General features: G+C 43.9%; 1 protein-coding gene across 1 annotated transcript in view; it reads left to right on the top strand.

Annotated features, from left to right (window-relative positions):
• Window positions 1-690: 690 nt before the first annotated feature.
• The window catches only part of LOC129657330 (epididymis-specific alpha-mannosidase-like), a 42,796-nt gene continuing 23,174 nt past the window's right edge, over window positions 691-20,312 (top strand). The window contains exons 1-3 of the mRNA XM_055587532.1: window positions 691-828; window positions 2,179-2,325; window positions 3,659-3,764. Coding sequence (XP_055443507.1) covers window positions 691-828; window positions 2,179-2,325; window positions 3,659-3,764 — 391 coding nt within the window. The remainder of the gene's footprint in view (window positions 829-2,178; window positions 2,326-3,658; window positions 3,765-20,312) is intronic.

Genomic DNA, 20,312 nt, shown 5'->3' on the forward strand with positions numbered 1-20,312 from the left:
CACATCTATGGGTGCCCCATTTTACAGATGGACTGCTGAGATGCAGACAGCTTAGGCATCTTGCCACGGTCGCTCTCCCTGATCCAGACCTAATTCTGAAAATTTCAGGCCTTCTGCTCCTACACTAGCTGTGCAAACTCGGGTTGTCAGGTCCTATTTGTGAAAGCCAACTTTCCTCCTTAAAAGAGCAACTACAATTCCTATTGCAAGGCTCAGACTGGGGTTTCATGTGAAGGAGAGTGTATCAGGGCAGGCTTCCTGGTGGTGGCAGACCCCACCCTGAGAGTTATGATTTGCAGGGCAGTGTAAAGGAGTCAGTCCAGTGGGTTGGGGAAAGGGATGGGCAAGATGCCCAGTGGGAAATACTGGGAGAGGCCTAAGGGAAAGGCATGAGGACTGGGGTGAGGAGAGCCAGGCCCGGCCAGAGGGAAGCTGGCAGCCCCCCCAGGGGAGGCGTATTTAGGGTTTGTCTAAAGGTGGATGGTCAGGAAAGTGCAGATGGGAGCAGAGTGCTGCTAGGCAGTGAGAGAGTGCCACCTGCCTGCACTGCTCAGGTGACAGCATCTGTGTGGGTGTCACTCCTGGTTTCCTTCCCACTGCATCCACCAAGGGGTGGTGGCCAGTCAGCTGGTAGGAGGCTGGGCCCTGCAGGCAGGCAGACGTCCTCCAGCCCCTGAGCTGGCCGAGGAGATGGAGCCGTGGAGTTGGCTGCCTCTGCTCCTGCAGTTGGGCCTGATGTGGCCCCTGAGGGCTCAGCCTGAGCCCCAACTAAGAGTCTTCGTGGTTCCCCACAGCCATATGGACGTGGGCTGGCTGCACACCATACAGGTGGGTGGCCCGAGTGACCCCTGCATACCTCTTGAAGCTGCGGTCCTTTTTCCATCTGGACTCCAGAGTGGGTTTGTGTCCTGGGTCTCTGCCATCAGGGAACTTGGCCTTGGGCCCACCTGTACTTGGCTATGGACTGGATGTCGGCTGCCCTGGTGGCTAAAATAGTAAAGAATCTGGCTTCAATGCAGGAGACCCAGGTTCGATCCCTGGGTCAGGAAGATCCCCTGGAGAAGGAAATGGTAACCCACATTAGTATTCTTGCCTGGAGAATCCCAAGGACAGAGGAGTGTGGTGGGCTATAGTCCACGGGGTCACAAAGATTCGGACACGACAGAGCGACTAAGGTAGACTGGCTGTGGGCAGGGGTGAGAATGTGTCCCCAGCCGCAATGTGTGGAAGGTGTTCTTTGAAATTCCATTGAGTGAATGAATGAACCAGGGCAGAGGAAAAGAGGGAAAGACTGATTTCCATAAGTTTCTGGTGCAGGTAACTGAAATGATTACCCAGGCCTGCACAAGCTCTTTCTGGAAGGAGGAAGGAAATAAATGAACAGGACCACTCTATGATCGTGGATACAATACTTTCCATGAGATGTTAATAAGTGAGTCGCTCATTTTAAAGGGAGTCGGGCAGCAAGAGGCCCTGAGGCTGAGTGTTGAATCTGGTTCCGGCTACCCATCTGCTTGTGGAACTGCTGACAAGTGGGTAGCATGCTCGTCACCCCCAGTTTACAGAAGGGACACTGAGGAATGGGGTGGGGTGCTGCCCAAGTCAGCCTGACCCAGATGGGAGCATGCTCAGCTCCATCCTGGGGGCTCCCAGCCCCTGGGGAGAAGATAGATCCAGAGAGATGACTCACGGGGTCAGCTTCTCTCAACCTCAGCTGTTGACACACACTTCCCCACCATTTCATCCCAAGAAGGCCCATCAGGGTCCCTGGACCTCACTCCTTGGGCCCTGTTGTCAATTGGTCTGTGCTCCAAGGCAGGAGGGGTCAGCACACCCCTCTGGGCTGGCCCGGCCTTGGCTGGACTGGCACTACCCTCTGTCACGTAGAGTGTCTGCCTCCTCATGACTCTCCTCAGGGGCAGGCTCCCATCAAAGGTTGTCTGCCCGGGTCCTTCTCTCAGTGCAGGGCTCACCGTGTGTCCATCACAGAGTGGACGCTGGGCTCCCTTGTTTGAGGAGCAGGGGGACCCAACTGCAGGGCCTGGACAGGCTTGGTGGGAACACCAGTGCCCCCCAGACACCGTGTCTCCCTGGACGTTCCTCCTCCGTCCCTGGTCCACGCCCTGTGGTTTCCCCCCACGGATCTGGAGTGATGGTCTCTCCCCCTCCCCACCCCAGGAGAGCATACAGGCTTATGTCACCAACGTCTACAACTCTGTGGTGGAGGCACTGACCCTTGAGAAGAAGCGCAGGTTTATCGTCGTGGAGCAGGAATATTTCCGGCTGTGGTGGGATGGCGTCGCCTCGGACTGGCAGAAACGCAAGGTAACGCTTCCCTCAGGGTGTCCTCACCAGCTTAGAGGAGATGCCCTATGGGTCCTGGGGATGACCCTTCAGGAAGCTCCTGGGTTGTGCTCTGTGTGACCAGGTCAGGGCTGCATAGACCAGGAGGCCCCAACTGCGCTGAGCTGTGCCCAGGGTCCATTTAGTACAGGTTTGTGTTCAGCCCCACACCCAGGGGACAGGTTTGTGTTTGATCCTGCCTTTCTGCTTCCTCCTGAAAAGTTGCAGCTCTGGCAGCCCAGCTGGGCACCCAGCTGGTGTGAATGGGGTCACTTTTGACCCTGGCCACATCAGGGTGACCCTGTGTCCACACCCTCTGACTTCACTTATGAATCTGCGTGGCTCCCAGGGACACTGGAGCCACTGACCATCCAGGGGTGCAGGAGTCCCTGTGGATTAACCTTCTGATTAACTCTGTATCACAGGGGGTCAGAGACCATGGTCCTTGGAGAGGCAGTCTGGAGCCAGGTCCTCTCCCAATCTTCATGTCGTCACAGGATGGGGCTGGCCTCTTCAGCTGCATGTGAATTCACTGGTAGCATGATTAATATTAAATTCCCGATTTAGTTAATTATATAAGAGCTATAATGATCTTCTTGCTCAAGACTTAGTGAACTATGGAATTAAATACATGAAGCTGCTAACATTTATTTTCAATTGGTTTAAGTAAACCATATCTTGGATTAAAATAAATAAATAAATAGTGTTAAGGAAATGGGTAAACAATATTAACAGAGAGATAATTGGGGGAAGCTGAAACTCCAGTTCTTTGGCCACCTGATGAGAAGAGCCAATTCATTGGAAAAACCTTCATGTGGGATAAGATTGAAGGCAGGAGGAGAAGGAGATGACAGAGGATAAGGAGCTTAGATGGCATCACCAACTCAGTGGACATCCCATTGAGCCAACTCTGGGAGATAGTGAATGACAGGGAAGCCTGGAGTGCTTCAGTCCATTGGGTTACAAAGGGTCAGAGATGACTGATCAACTGAAAAACAACAATCGGTGGAAAGATTTATGGGAGGGGAGCATTTTTTACAATCTGTGCAACACTTTCATAACTTTGAAACTATTTCAAAACAAAAGTGGTGTACCTGTATGCATGCCTGATGAAGCACCAGCCATGGCCAGGTGCTGTTCTCAGAGCTAGATACAGTGCTGACCAGGACAGACAGTGTCCTGATATTTGCAGAAGAAATGAGGCTGAGGAGTTTGAAGCAAGGACCGGGAGATGCAGTAGACATGAGACCAGCAAACAAAAACGGTTCAGCCTGGGAGGTGTAACCTGGCGTTTCTCTCTGCCCACCACGCCAAGGTCCGCCAGCTTGTGGCTGAAGGTTGCCTGGAGTTTGTCCTCGGAGGCCAGGTCATGCACGACGAGGCCGTGACCCACATTGATGACCAGATCCTCCAGCTCACAGGTTTGATTATTCTTCCGCAGATCAGGGTCCCTGTGGCCTCCTGCGGGGCTGGGACTGGGTGTCTGAGCCCTCATCCTGGGCTGCATCTTCTGCCTTCAGCAGGAGACTGTGCCCAGTCAACACTGATCACTGGCGCCGTGTCCATGTGTGCCTGAGTACAGGGGATAAGGGTGTGGATTCTAGACGAGCCAGCCTGGCTGGTTCCTGACTCTGCTAACCCCCAGCCCTGTGACCCTGGGCAAGTGATGCAGCCTCAATAAGCCTCAGTTGCCTCCTGTATAAAAATATTTGATAATGATGTATGATGTATCTCAAAGGGGTGTTATAAACTTTAAATAGAAATAATTCAAATAGATCACATTGAGTACAGCACGTGGGTCTGTAGTCCATGATCAATACGGGTCAGATGCCATCTCTGCCATCGCCTCAGCCACCAACTGTTCAACCAATAGCAACACCTCCAGCACCACCGCCACCACCACCGTTACCACTGCACCGCCAACACCCGCACCTGTGCCTCCTCCAACAGCACCACCCGCAAGTCTGTTGCGAATGCCCAGCACCACCGTCACCCCACTAACCCCTCAGCCCATCACGGCATCACTTCTAACACCAGCGTCTCCAACACCAGCACCACCGTCACCCCACTAACCCCTCAGCCCATCACGGCATCACTTCTAACACCAGCGCCTCCAACCAACACCTAAATTACCACCATTGCCACAACCTGCCATCATGCACCTCTTCCAAGCCACCACACTCCCCACCACGATTCGCATTCCGACCACCATCAAAATTAACAGTGTACTGATTATTTTAAACACCGTTCTTGTAGAGAAGGGGACAAAAGGAAGCAAAGGTCGAAAACTATGGGAAACCTATTGAAAATGTATTCATTTCCCATTTCCCCATTTCTCATTTCACCTCCAACTTCAATACCCCTTGTAACACCAGTGCATATAACCACTCTCTCAACTGTTACATCCACACCATCACAACACCAACACCTCTACTACCATCCAAATCTCATCACCTTCGCCACCCCAAAAACCAACAGCACCTCGTCTACCGCTAACATTAGCCCCTCTGCCACCAGCAATGCTCTCTCCCCCACCAGCACCACCTGAATCACCAGCACTCTCACCTTCATGGTGACCTCCAACACTCCAGCTGCTTCCCGCACCACCACTTCCAGCACCAGCACCAAAACCTCCAGGGCTAACCCTACCACCTACTGCACAACCGCCATCATGCATGCCGACAGCCTAACAGGAAACTGACAAACGCTGCCACCACCCCTGCCGTCCTCACTACCACCATCGTCACCAGCACCTCCGTTCGCATCAGCATTATCCCTGTCCACACCACAACCACCGTCCTCACAGCCGCACTCCAGCACAGCCTTCTTCAACACCACCACTAGCACCGTCGCCGCCTCTTCCTGTGCATTACGAACACCACCACTGTCCCAGCATCACCGTCACAACCTCCGGCACCACACACACTGCCACGAAGGGCACATTCTCCTCTACTTAACAGGGGTTTTTCACAGGCATCACTTCACCCACCCCGGAAGGCAGGGTGTCCAGAGGGCATCAGGCCTGCAGTCTCTTTCCCAGAAGAGACACTAAGACTGAAGCTACAGAAGGGCAGAGTGTCCGTGGGAGAGCCAGGTTGACTGCAGTGTGGGCTGGGCACTAGCCCATTGTCACTCCACTAAAGTCGGACCCTGTGCGGGACATCACAATGGCACTGGGCTCTCTCTTTGGATTTTCTTACTCCGTCTCTCCTTTCAACTCTTTAATCGGTGCTTCCTTCCTTCTGATTTTCTACCGCCTTATTTCTAGATGTAAGTGATAAGCTCATGGGCATCTTTATGTTTTACCATAGAAACTCCCCTGTCTGCAAAATGCAGCCTCAGGCCTCACCTCCTGCTTTCCTCCTGTTCCTTCTGCTTCCTGCTTCCCAGATCTGCCCCTAAGACAGGGCCTCCTGTGGTTCAGAACAAGGTTTCCTGTTGTTTCCAGCCAGACTCACCTAGGGAGTCTCATGTCCAGGAACCTTCCACCAGGGCCACAGTGCTCGAGCACCTCCCCTCTTCACCGTGACCTACAGTTTGCTTCTGGCAGTGACCAGTGTCTAATTCTTATCTGGGTCCCCAGGGCTCAGTCCAGGATTTGAGCAGACCAGGGCTGGTGGGCATGGAGGGAGGGAAAGGGCACTGAGCTGTCTTCCTCCGGGTACCTCCAGAATCATCATTCCTCATCTCTGGTCTCAGACCACCATGCTCACCTTCTTAAACACTGCACAGCTGACCTTGAAAGGCAGACCAGAGGAGCCAGAATCTAAGCTAAGACAGGTTCCCATCACTGGGGCAGGAAGGGCTGTGGACCTCTTGATCCTCCCCAGGATATTCTCTGAGGCTCCATTTCCAACACCGTCAGGCTCCTGGGACCCTCAGAGGATGGGGCCCTGACTTCATCTCATGATGACCTCCTGATCTAAGAACAAGGCATACACTTCCTTCCTTCAGTCCTGGTCGTGGTCCTGGAGATGGGGAGACTTACAAAACCCCATTCTTGGAGGTTGAATATGAGGCAAAAATGCTGCTGAAGCTTACATGAATCACGCTGCCAGCAGGTGATGGTCGCGTTCTTTTTTAAAGTTGCTTACTTTTTCCTATTATATGTATTATCGAGGCACGGGTGACTTGCAGTGCTTTACGTGCAGAGCGATGTGATGCAGGTATGCACACACACATATTATTTTTGAAATGTTTTTCTATTATAGACTATTATGAGGCATTAAATAAAGTTCCCTGTACTGTACAGTCCACCTTTCTTGTTTGTTTCATACCTGTTTTTTAATTAAAAATCTAGCATTCTATTCATCCTTAGTCAGACAACTGAAATCAAAATGTCATGCATTTTTTATTTAGGCAGAAATTCATAAATATTCTAAGATATATAAGTATATGTTTTGCATATATATATATATACACACACAAAAGCATTACTACTACAAATGAAGATAGGGTGAAAAAGAACAAAAAAAGAGATGAAGAAATTGGAAAACAAAAACTAAACGAAGTGGGAGCACTAAATATTAAATAGCAAAAGTGAAACAAACTGGATAAAAGTAAAAAATCATCATATAGTCCAGTTGTTTTTTAACTATGGTGGTTCATTACAAATGTATCTGGAGCTCTGGAGAAAAAACAGCAATACCTGGGCATTTGTATTTAAAAAAAAAATATTCCAAGAAAATTCTGATATGTATCTGCATTTTAAAAAGTGATTACAGGTTTTTCTATGAAATGGTAGTTTTGGTGATACATTCTATTATTTTTCTGTTGACCAATCATGACACAATGGTATTGAGTAATAGTTACATACTCAAACAGAAATGGTATGGACCTAACAGAAGCAGAAGATATTAAGAAGAGGTGGCAAGAATACACAGAAGAACTGTACAAAAAAAAGATCTTCATGACCAAGATAATCACGATGGTGTGATCACTCACCTAGAGCCAGACATCCTGGAATGTGAAGTCAAGTAGGCCTTAGAAAGCATCACTACGAACAAAGCTAGTGGAGGTGATGGAATTCCAGTTGAGCTATTTCAAATCCTGAAAGATGATGCTGTGAAAGTGCTACACTCAATATGCCAGCAAATTTGGAAAACTCAGCAGTGGCCACAGGACTGGAAAAGGTCAGTTTTCATTCCAATCCCAAAGACAGGCGATGCCAAAGAATGCTCAAACTACCACATCATTGCACTCATCTCACACACTAGTAAACTAATGCTCAAAATTCTCCAAACCAGGCTTCAGCAATATGTGAACCGTGAACTTCCAGATGTTCAAGCTGGTTTTAGAAAAAGCAAAGGAACCAGAGATCAAACTGCCAACATCCTCTGGATCATGGAAAAAGCAAGAGAGTTCCAGAAAAAAACATCTATTTCTGCTTTATTGACTATGCCAAAGCCTTTGACTGTGTGGATCACAATAAACTGTGGAAAATTCTGAAAGAGATGGGAATACCAGACATGAAATGAGTTGCCAGTCCAGGTTCGATGCACGATACTGGATGCTTGGGGCTGGTGCACTGGGACGACCCAGAGGGATGGAATGGGGAGGGAGGAGGGAGGAGGGTTCAGGATGGGGAACACATGTAAACCTGTGGCGGATTCATTTTGATATTTGGCAAATCTAATACAGTTATGTAAAGTTTAAAAATAAAATAAAAGTTAAAAAAAAATAAATAAATAAAAAAAAAAAAAAAACAAGAAACTGTGGAAAATTCTGAAAGAGATGGGAATACCAGACCCCCTGACCTGCCTCTTGAGAAACCTATATGCAGGTCAGGAAGCAACAGTTAGAACTGGACATGGAACAATAGACTGGTTGCAAATAAGAAAAGGAGTACGTCAAGGCTGTATATTGTCACCCTGCTTATTTAACTTCTGTGTAGAGTACATCATGAGAAATGCTGGGCTGGAAGAAGAACAAGCTAGAATCAAGATTGCCAGGAGAAATATCAATAACCTCAGATATGCAGATGATACCACCTTTATGGCAGAAAGTGAAGAGGAACTAAAAAGCCTCTTGATGAAAGTGGAAGAGGAGAGTGAAAATGTTTGCTTAAAGCTCAACATTCAGAAAACGAAGAACATGGCATCTGGTCCCATCACTTCATGGGAAATAGATGGGGAAACAGTGGAAACAGTGTCAGACTTTATTTTGAGGGGCTCCAAAATCAGTGCAGATGGTGATTGCAGCCATGAAATTAAAAGACACTTACTCCTTGGAAGGAAAGTTATGACCAACCTAGATAGCATATTCAAAAGCAGAGACCTTACTTTGCTAACAAAGGTCCATCTAGTCAAGGCTATGGTTTTTCCAGTAGTCATTGATGGATGCGAGAGTTGGACTGTGAAGAACCCTGAGCACCGATGAATTGATGCTTTTGAACTGTGGTGTTGGAGAAGATTCTTGAGAGTCCCTTGAACTGCAAGGAGATCCAACCAGTCCATTCTAAAGAAGATCAGTCTTGGGTGTTCATTGGCAGGACTGATGCTAAAGCTGAAGCTCCAGTACTTTAGCCACCTCGTGTGAAGAGTTGACTCATTGGAAAAGACTCTGATGTTGGGAAGGATTGGGGACAGGAGGAGCAGGGGACGACAGAGGATGAGATTACTGGATGGCATCACTGACTCGATGGACGTGAGTTTGAGTGAACTCCGGGAGTTGGTGATGGACAGGGAGCCCTGGCGTACTGCAATTCATGGGGTCGCAAAAAATCGGACATGACTGAGCGACTGAACTGAACTGAACTGAACTACATAATCACAAAGGTAAAAGATTCTTATCAGTTTTCACAATAAATAGCCAGACAAAAAATAAAAGATAGTTACAATTACAAACGATTATGGAAACATGATTAACTTAACAATATAAAATAGGAACAAATTATTTGCACGGGTTAAGCAGAGTGACCTGGTAAGTGGAGGTTGGTGCTTTTCATGCATTTACATTTGGTGTGGTTATCAATATGTTTGATCCAATTACCATTTTCTTGATTGTTTTGGGTTTATTTTCTGTAGATCTTTTTCTTCCCTTGTGTTTCCTCCCTAGAGAAGTTCCTCTGGCATTTGCTGTAAAGCCAGTTTAGTGGAGCTCTCCAATAAATGCTGAAGGATCTTCTCTAGACAGGAAACACAGAAAGGGTGTTTAACTCGAACCCAAAACAACAAAGTAAATGGCAACAGGGTCATACTTATCAATAATTACCCTAAATGTAAATGGGTTGAATGCCTCAACCAAAAGACAAAGACTGGCTGAATGGATACAAAAACAAGACTCCTATATATGTTATCTACAAGAGACCCACCTCAAAACTAAGGACATATACAGATGGAAAGTGAAGGGCTGGAAAAAGATATTCCATGGAAATAAAGGTCAAAAGAAAGAAGGAGTAGCAATACTCATATCAGATAAAGTAGACTTTAAAATAAAGGCTGTGAAAAGAGACAAAGAAGGACACTACATAATGATCAAAGGATCAATCCAAGAAGAAGATATAACAATTATAAATAGATATGCACCCAACATAGGAGCACCACAATATGTAAGGCAAATGCTAACAAGTATGAAAGGGGAAATTAACAATAACACAACAAGAGTGGGAGACTTTAATACCCCACTCACACCTATGCATAGATCAACTAAACAGAAAATTAACAAGGAAACACAACTTTAAATGATACAATGGATCAGTTAGACCTAATCGATATCTATAGGATATTTCATCCCAAAACAATGAATTTTACCTTTTTCTCAAGTGCACACGGAAACTTCTCCAGGATAGATCACATCCTGAGCCATAAATCTAGCCTTGGTAAATTCAAAAAAATTGAAATCTTTCCAAACATCTTTTCTGACCACAATGCAGTAAGATTAGATGTCAATTACAGGATAAAAACTATTAAAATTCCAACATATGGAGGCTGAACAACATGCTGCTGAATAACCAACAAATCACAGAGAAGAAATAGAAATCAAAATATGCATAGAAACAAAGGAAGATGAAAACACAACAACCCAAAACCTATGGGACACTGTAAAAGCAGTGTTAAGGGGAAGGTTCATAGCAATAAAGGCTTGCCTCAAGAAACAAGAAAAAAATCAAATAAATAACCTAACTCTACACCTAAAGCAACTAGAAAAGGAAGAAATGAAGAAGTCCAGGGTTAGTAGAAGCAAAGAAATCTTAAAAATTAGGGCAGAAATAAATGCAAAGGAAACAAGAGGCCATAGCAAAAATCAACAAAGCTAAAAGCTGGCTTATGAGAAGATAAATAAAATTGACAAACCATTAGCCAGACTCATCATGAAACAAAAGGAGAAGAATCAAATCAACAAAATTAGAAATGAAAGCGGAGAGATCACAACAGACAACACAGAAATACAAAGGATCCTAAGAGACTACTATCAGCAACTATATGCCAATAAAATAGACAACTTCGAAGAAATTGACAAATTAGTAGAAAAGTACAACTTTACAAAACTGAACCAGGAAGAAATAGAAAATCTTAACAGACCCATGAAGCATAGAAATCGAAACTGCAATCAGAAATCGTCCAGCAAACCAAAGCCCAGGACCAGACGGCTTCACAGCTGAATTCTACCAAAAATTTAGAGAAGAGCTAACACCTATCCCACTCAAATTCTTTCAGAAAATTGCAGAGGAATGTAAACTTCCAACTCATTCTATGAGGCCACCATCACCCTAATTTTATGAGGCCACCATCACACTAGAATCAAACAAAGATGCCACAAAAAAAGAAAACTATAGGCCAATATCACCGATGAACATAGATGCAAAAATCCTTAACAAAATTCTAGCAAACAGAATCCAACAACACATTAAAAAGATCATACATCATGACCAAGTGAGCTTTACCCCACGGATGCAAGGATTCCTCTATATCTGCAAATCAATCAACATAATACACCACATTAACAAATTGAAAGATAAAACCCATATGATTATCTCAAAAGATGCAGAGAAAGCCTTTGACAAAATTCAACATCCACTTATGATTAAAAACCCTCCAGAAAGCAGGAATAGAAGGAACGTACCTCAACATAATAAAAGCTATATATGACAATCCCACAGCAAACATTATCCTCAATGGTGAAAAATTGAAAGCATTTCCCTTAAAGTCAGGAACAAGACAAGGGTGCCCACTCTCACCACTACTATTCAACATAGTTTTGGAAGTTTTGGCCACAGCAATCAGAGCAGACAAAGAAATAAAAGGAATCCAGATTGGAAAAGAAGAACTAAACCTCTCACTCTTTGCAGATGACATGACCCGCTACATAGAAAACCCAAAAGACTCCACCAGAAAATTACTAGAGTTAATCAATGAATATTGTAAAGTTGCAGGATATAAAATCAACACACAGAAATCCCTTGCATTCCTATTCACTAACAATGAGAAAACAGAAAGAGAAATTAAGGAAAGAATTCTATTCACCATTTCAACGAAAAGAATAAAATACTTAGGAATATATCTACCTAAACAAACAAAAGATCTATATATAGAAAACTATAAAACACTGGTGAAAGAAATCACAGATGACACAAATAGATGGCAAAATATACCATGTTCATGGATTGGAAGAATCAACATAGTGAAAATGAGTATACTACCCAAAGCAATCTATAGATTCAATGCAATCCCTATCAAGCTACCAAGGGTATTTTTCAGAGAACTAGAATAAAAATTTCACAATTTGTATGGAAATACAAAAAAGCTCGAATAGCTGAAGCAATCTTGAGAAAGAGTAGAACTGGAGGAATCAACCTGCCTGACTTCAGGCTCTACTACAAAGTTACAGTCACCAAGACAGTATGGTACTGGCACAAAGACAGAAACATAGATCAATGGAACAAAATAGAAAGCCCAGAGATAAATCCACGCACCTATGGACACCTTATCTTTGACAAAGGAGGCAAGAATACACAATGGAGAAAAGACAATCTCTTTAACAAGTGGTGCTGGGAAAACTGGTCAACCACTTATAAAAAAATGAAACTAGAACACTTTCTAACACCATACACAAAAATAAACTCAAAACGGATTAAAGATCTCAACGTGAGACCAGAAACTATAAAACTTCTAGAGGAAAACATAGGCAAAACACTCTCTGACATAAATCGCCACAGGATCCTCTATGACTCATCTCCCAGAGTAGTGGAAATAAAAGCAAAAATAAACAAATGGGACCTAATTAAACTTAAAAGCTTTTGCACAATGAAGGAAACTATAAGCAAGGTGAAAAGACAGCCTTCAGAATGGGAGAAAATAGTAGCAAACGAAGCAACTGACAAAGAACTAATCTCAAAAATATACAAGCAACTCCTGCAGCTTAATTCTAGGAAATTAAATGACCCAATCAAGAAATGGGCCAAAGAACTAAACAGACATTTCTCCAAAGAAGACATACAGATGGCTAACAAACATCTGAAATGATGCTCAACATCACTCATTATCAGAGAAATGCAAATAAAAACCACAATGAGGTACCATCTCATTGGCTGCCATCCAAAAGTCTACAAACAATAAATGCTGGAGAGGGTGTGGAGAAAAGGGAACCAACCCTCTTACACTGTTGGTGGGAATGCAAACTAGTACAGCCACTATGGAGAACAGTATGGAGATTCCTTAAAAAACTGGAAATAGAACTGCCATTTGACTCAACAATCCCACTGCTGGGCACACACACCGAGGAAACCAGAATTGAAAGAGACACGTGTACCCCAATGTTCATCACAGCACTGTTTATACAGCCAGGACATGGAAGCAACCTAGATGCCCATCAGCAGACGAATGGATAAGAAAGCTGTGGTACCTATACACAATGGAATAGTACTCAGCCATTAAAAAGAATAGATTTGAATCCGTTTTATTAGCTGGATCCTATTATACAAAGTGAAGTAAGTCAGAAAGAAAAACACCAATACCATAACTAATAAATATATATGGAACTTAGAATGATGGTAACGACAACCCTATATGTGAGACCACAAAAGAGATGCAGGTGTATAGAACAGTCTTTTGGACTCTGTGGGAGAAAGCAAAGCTGGGATGATTTGAGAGAATAGCACTGAATCATGTATATTATCATATGTGAAACAGATCACCAGTCCAGGCTTGATGCATGAGACAGGGTGCTCAGGGCTGGTGCACTGGGATGACCCAGAGGGATGGGATGGGGAGGGAGGTGGAAGGGGGGCTCAATATGGGGAACACATGTACACCCATGGCTGATTCATGTGAATGTATGGCAAAACCACTGCAATATTGTAAAGTAATTAACCTCCAATTAAAAAAAAAAAAAGACAGCTTGTTTGATGGTGCTGAATTCTCTTCACTTTTGCTTGTCTGGAAAGCTTTTGATTCCTCCAACAAATCTGAATGAGAGTCTTGCTGGTAGAGTATTCTTGGTTGTAGTTTCTCCCGTTCATCACTTTAAATGTATCTTTCCATTCCCTTCTGGCTTGCAGAGTTTCTGTTGAGAAATCAGCTGATAGCCTGATGGGAGTTCCCTGGTATGTTATTCGTCGTTTTTCCCTTGTTCCTTTTAATATTTTATCATCGTCTTTAATTTTTGTCAGTTTGATTACTATGTATCTTGGTGTGCTCCTCTTTGAGTTTATCCTTCCTGGGACTCTCTCATCTCTTTCTGGGACCCGTATAATGCAAATTTTGGTGCATTTAATGATGTCCCAGCAGTGTCTTAGTTTGCCTTCATTTCTTTTCATCATTTATCAATATTCTGTTCTATGGCAGTGATTTCCACCATCCTGTCTTCCAGGTCATTTTTCTATTCTTCTGCCTCCGTTATTCTGCTATTAATTCTTTCTAGTGTATTATTCATTGCTGTTTGTTCTTTAGTTCTTCCAGGTCTTTGGAAAACATTTCTTGCCTCTTCTCCATTATTTCCCCAAGATCCTGCATCATCTTCATTATCATTATTCTGAATTCTTTTTCTGGAAGCATGCCTATCTCTACTTCATTTAGTTGTCTTTCTGGGGTTTTATCTTGTCCCTTATTCTGGGACATATCTTTGGGCCTTTTCACCCTGATTAACTTTCTGTAATGTGGCATTTGTTCTAGCCACTGTGGAACTGTGGGAGGCTTGAGAATGCAGGTGCCAGCTAGAGGTCTATTCCCCTGACCTAACTGGGTGGGGTGGGGGGTCTTCTCTGGTGGCTCAAGGGTAAAGAATCCACCTACCAATGAAGGAGACATGAGTTCAATCCCTGGGTTAGGAAGAGACCCTGGAGAAGACTCCACTCCAGTATTGTGATCTGTGAATTCCTGTGGATAGAAGAGCCTGGCTAGCTAAAGCCTATATGGTAGCTTACTGTGAACGATATCAATATCAGATTGGTGATTTCCGAAGGCAAAGATTTTCCTTTGGGACCAGGAACCAGTCTTGATCACTCAAGAGATTTTGTGTAGCAGAGTTTCATTAAACTATAAAAAGGGACAGGAGAAGTTTCTGACATAGACATCAGAAGGGGTCGGAGAATGCCCCCCTCTCTAGTCTAAGCAAGGGAATTACATAGGTTTTTAATTGATTATTACAATCAATCAAAAGAATGTCCCAAGGTTGTAAAGACCTTTCTAGATCTACTCCCATAGTATACATTTTAAGATAACAGGATTACTCAGAAAGTTTTCAGGAAGGAGAAACATGACCTCAAGCAGGATACATTATTCTTATATAAACCTTAGTAAGGAAATGTAAGGAAAATAGCATTTGTCCTTTCCTCCTCCTTGAGAATTCCAGACCCCATCTCCTCCTTGAGAGCCCCAGACACCTGTCTCCTCCTCGGGGACCCTGGACTTCTGATCAAACTGCCCAGGGATTGACTCTCTCAATCCTCCTTTTTCTTTTGGGAGAATTATGTGGCCAAGGGAAAAGGGGCATCATTTTCATTCCATAACTACTTCCTGCTGTTGATAGGCATTGTCCCTAAATTGTTGATGTAACATACTCTCCTCACCCTCATATTGAGGGTCTCTGATCCAGGGGACCCAAGTAGTACTTGGAGGAGGTTGTGGCTCTTGTAGGAGCCTGGACAACCATTTGTAACTTAAAAGCTTTCAGACAGTTAGAAACAAACCCCATTTAGCAGTTACAGATATAAGACAAAATAGGCATTAAACCAAGTCAAAACATAATCAAAATTAAAAGTTACATTATGTCCACAGTTAAGGTAAAATATGTTATATCAGTCCTTCTTAAAATTGGTTGATGTCATGAGATGAAGAAGAGCCGAAGAAAGTCTTTTCCTTGAAGTGGAGAAATCCACCATGGGAAGCTTTCAATTGATCAGGAGGTTGAAAAGTTGAAAGCTGAGTCACATAGTTAATTTTAACCCTTCAGGATCTATGACAATATCTGTGCACAAAACCAGTCTGTTATAGAGACAGGTCCTTCTTAGGGGGAGTTCGAGCCCTTGTTAAAGCTACAAGGAGAACTTTAAACCAACTGTCTCATGTTTCTGAGTTTCCTACACAGATCCCTCTTAATAATGTCATTAGCCTTTCCAACATTTTCTGAAGATTGGGGTCTCCAGGAAAGTGTAAGTGATATTCTATTCCAAGAGCTTTTGACACACCTTGAGTTACAGCAGCTTTAAAGACGGAGCAATTGAACTCTGAGTTTTAGAGTTTAAGATCCCACTTACATCATGAGAAGTCAGTACAGTAAGATTTTGTCTATTAATAAGCTTAGGAGCTTTCAGTTCAGTTCACTCGTTCAGTCATGTCTGACTCTTTGCGACCCCATGATTCGCAGTACACCAGGCCTCCCTGTCCATCACCAACACCCGGAGCTCACTCAGACTCACGTCCATCAAGTCAGAGATGCCATCCAGCCATCTCATCCTCTGTCATCCCCTTCTCCTCCTACCCACAATCCCGCCCAGCATCAGAGTCTTTTCCAATGAGTCAACTCTTCAGATGAGGTGACCAAAGTACTGGAGTTTCAGCTTTAGCATCATTCCTTCCAAAGAAATCCCAGGGCTGATCTCCTTCAGAATGGACTGGTTGGATCTCCTTGCAGTCCAAGGGACTCTCAAGAGTCTTCTCCAACACCACAGTTCAAAAGCATCAATTCTTTGGCGCTCAGCTTTCTTCACAGTCCAGCTCTCACATCCATACATGACCACTGAAAACACCATAGCCTTGACTAGATGGACCTTTGTTGGCAAAGTAATGTCTCTGGTTTTGAATATGCTATCTAGGTTGGTCATAACTTTCCTTCCAAAGAGTAAGCGTCTTTTAATTTCATGGCTGCAGTCACCATCTGCAGTGATTTTGGAGCCCAAAAAATAAAGTCTGACACTGTTTCCACTGTTTCCCCATCTATTTCCCATGAAGTGATGGGACCGGATGCCATGATCTTCGTTTTCTGAATGTTGAGCTTTAAGCCAACTTTTTCACTCTCCACGTTCACTTTCATCAAGAGGCTTTTAGGCATTAGCAAAACAATAGCGTCAATTATCCTTTAAGCAATGTAGCCGTAGCCTTTTTTTCAGTAACAAACAAACTAAATTCTGATCCTGTGGGTAAGCTCAAAGCAGGAGCCTACCAGAGAGCAGTTTAAAGAGTCTTAAAAACCTTTTGAGATGGAATGGGGAGGGAGGAGGGAGGAGGGTTCAGGATGGGGAACACATGTATACCTGTGGTGGATTCATTTTGATATTTGGCAAAACTAATACAATTATGTAAAGTTTAAAAATAAAATAAAATTTAAAAAAAAAAAAAAAAAAAAAAAACCTTTTGAGTTTCTGGGGACAAAACTAGCTTGTCAGTTTGGACCTGCTGAGTCTCAGTTATAAGTTAATATAAAGGCCAGTCAAGTTCTGTATAACCCAGAATCCAAATGGGGCAGTAGCCTGATACCTAAAAATCCTCTCTTGTCTTAAAGTCATAGGAAGGGGATGACTTAATATAGGGTTATCTCTAGAAAGTATCATTCAAATCAGTAACTGAAAAATATTTTCTCTTTCAGCAATTTTAGACAATAAAGTATAAGGATTCAGTTCAGTTCAGTTCAGTCGCTCAGTCCTGTCCGACTCTTTGCGACCCCATGAATCCCAGCATGCCAGGCCTCTCTGTCCATCACCAACTCCTGGAGTTCACTCAGACTCACGTCCATCGAGTCAGTGATGCCATCCAGCCATCTCATCCTCTGTCGTCCCCTTCTCCTCTTGGCCCCAATGCCTCCCAGTATCAGAGTCTTTTCCAATGAGTCAACTCTTCGCATGAGGTGGCCAAAGTACTGGAGTTTCAGCTTTAGCATCATTCCTTCCAAAGAAATCCCAGGGCTGATCTCCTTCAGAATGGACTGGTTGGATCTCCTTGCAGTCCAAGGGACTCTCAAGAGTCTTCTCCAACACCACAGTTCAAAAGCATCAATTCTTCGGCGCTCAGCCTTCTTCACAGTCCAACTCTCACATCCATACATGACCACAGGACAAACCATAGCCTTGACTAGACGGATCTTTGTTGGCAAAGTAATGTCTCTGCTTCTGAATATGCTATCTAGGTTGGTCACAACTTTCCTTCCAAAGAGTAAGCGTCTTTTAATTTCATGGCTGCAGTCACCATCTGCAGTGATTTTGGAGCCCAAAAAAATAAAGTCTGACACTGTTTCCACTGTTTCCCCATCTATTTCCCATGAAGTGATGGGACCGGATGCCATGATCGTTTTCTGAATGTTGAACTTTAAGCCAACTTTTTCACTCTCCACTTTCACTTTCATCAAGAAGCTTTTTAGTTCCTCTTCACTTTCTGCCATGGCCTTGGAATACGGAATGAAGCAGGGCAAAGACTAATAGAGTTTTGCCAAGAAAATGCACTGGTCATAACAAACACCCTCTTCCAACAACACAAGAGAAGACTCTACACATGGACATCACCAGATGGTCAACACCGAAATCAGATTGATTATATTCTTTGCAGGCAAAGATGGAGAAGCCCTAATACAGTCAGCAAAAACAAGACCAGGAGCTGACTGTGGCTCAGATCATGAACTCCTTATTGTCAAATTCAGACTTAAATTGAAGAAAGTAGGGAAAACCACTAGACCATTCAGGTATGACCTAAATCAAATCCCTTATGATTATACAGTGGAAGTGAGAAATAGATTTAAGGGCCTAAATCTGATAGAGTGCCTGATGAATTACAGAATGAGGTTCATGACGTTGTACAGGAGACAGGGATCAAGACCATCCCCATGGAAAAGAAATGCAAAAAACCAAAATGGCTGTCTGGGGAGGCCTTACAAATAGCTGTGAAAAGAAGAGAAGCAAAAAGCAAAGGAGAAAAGGAAAGATATAAGCATCTGAATGCAGAGTTCCAAAGAATAGCAAGAAGAGATAAGAAAGCCTTCCTCAGCAATCAATGCAAAGAAATAGAGGAAAACAACAGAACGGGAAAGACTAGAGATCTCTTCAAGAAAATTAGAGATACCAAGGGAACATTTCATGCAAAGATGGGCTCGATAAAGGACAGAAATGGTATGGACCTAACAGAAGCAGAAGATATTAAGAAGAGGTGGCAAGAACACACAGAAGAACTGTACAAAAAAGATTTTCACGACCCAGATAATCACGATGGTGTGATCACTCACCTAGAGCCAGACATCCTGGAATGTGAAGTTAAGTGGGCCTTAGAAAGCATCACTACGAACAAAGTATAACGATTAGGCACTACTTTTTGTATGTCTTGAACAAGTCTCCATTTACCGTTTGACTTTTTTTACACCCAAAATAGGAGTGTTGTATGGACTGTTACAGGGAATTAACAGTCCTTGTTCCTTTACATTTTTAATGATTGGCTTTAACCTGTGTGTGCTCAACACACAGTTTTTCTATCAGCCCACACTTTGAGATTTACATTTTGTTCAACCAATGGGAGAGAAAGAGAAGGCTCCATATGCATGAAAACAGAAGCCTGGACATTGCTCAGTATATCCCTCCGCAGAGGGGGTGAGGGAGACTTCAGCACGATCAGAAACTTGTGAGAAAACAGCACAGAGTCCCAGTCACAGCTTAAAGGATGACTGAAATTATAGCATATGACTCGTCCTGACAGTCCCATTACAGTAGTGGACTGGGAGGAAATCGGACCAAGGTCTTCAGTGAGCACAGAGAGATTTTCCTCAGTTTCCAAAAGAAATGGACGGATTGGCCCTTCACATTTATTAATACCTGGAGTTCCTCAGGTGTAATTAGGAGGGGAGCTTGTGCAGGGACCCAAAGCACCTTCAGTCACGATTATCTTGAGAGTCCAGCCCCAGGGGGCTACACCTCAGAGGAGAGTCTCTTCTCCAGTATGGTCTTTGCAGACCAGACATGGAGCCGAAGGCAGCTTAGATGCCTGAGGACAATCCCACTTGAGATGCCTCTCCTTTCCACAGTAATAGCAAGCCTATCCCTTTTTACCTGGGTCCCTCTGGGCATTTTGCTCAGGCTGTTTCAGAGCAGGTCTAACAGCCATTGTTGGGGCATCAGTCTTCTGACTGGCTCTTTTTTCCTATTTTCCTCCTCATCTTCTCTGCCATAACATACTGCCTGAGCCAGCTGCAACAGTTTTTCTAAAGACTGATTTGGTCCAAACACCTGTTTTAGTAACTTATGGCAGATATCTGGAGCTGATTGAGTGAGGAATCTTTTTTAAGATAATTTCCCCATCTGAACTTTCAGGATCAACATCAGTAAACGTGAAGAGAGCCTCCCTAATTACTAGGAATTTACCAGGAGTTTCCTTCTCTCCCTGTTCTATGTCAGCCAACTTACCATATTGAAAAGTCAGTGAGCACTCGCTTGAGTCCTGCAAGAATACATCCAGCAGAGGGAGTCTGTTATGGGAACTGCTTGGCTCCAAGTAGGGAGGAGGGCTATTTTGTGTTCCCACTTTCTCCTTACTTAAGCCATTCTTTGCCAAAAGTACTAG

Source organism: Bubalus kerabau, chromosome 7 (genome assembly GCF_029407905.1).
Source record: "Bubalus kerabau isolate K-KA32 ecotype Philippines breed swamp buffalo chromosome 7, PCC_UOA_SB_1v2, whole genome shotgun sequence".
NCBI classification, from domain to species: domain Eukaryota; kingdom Metazoa; phylum Chordata; class Mammalia; order Artiodactyla; family Bovidae; genus Bubalus; species Bubalus kerabau.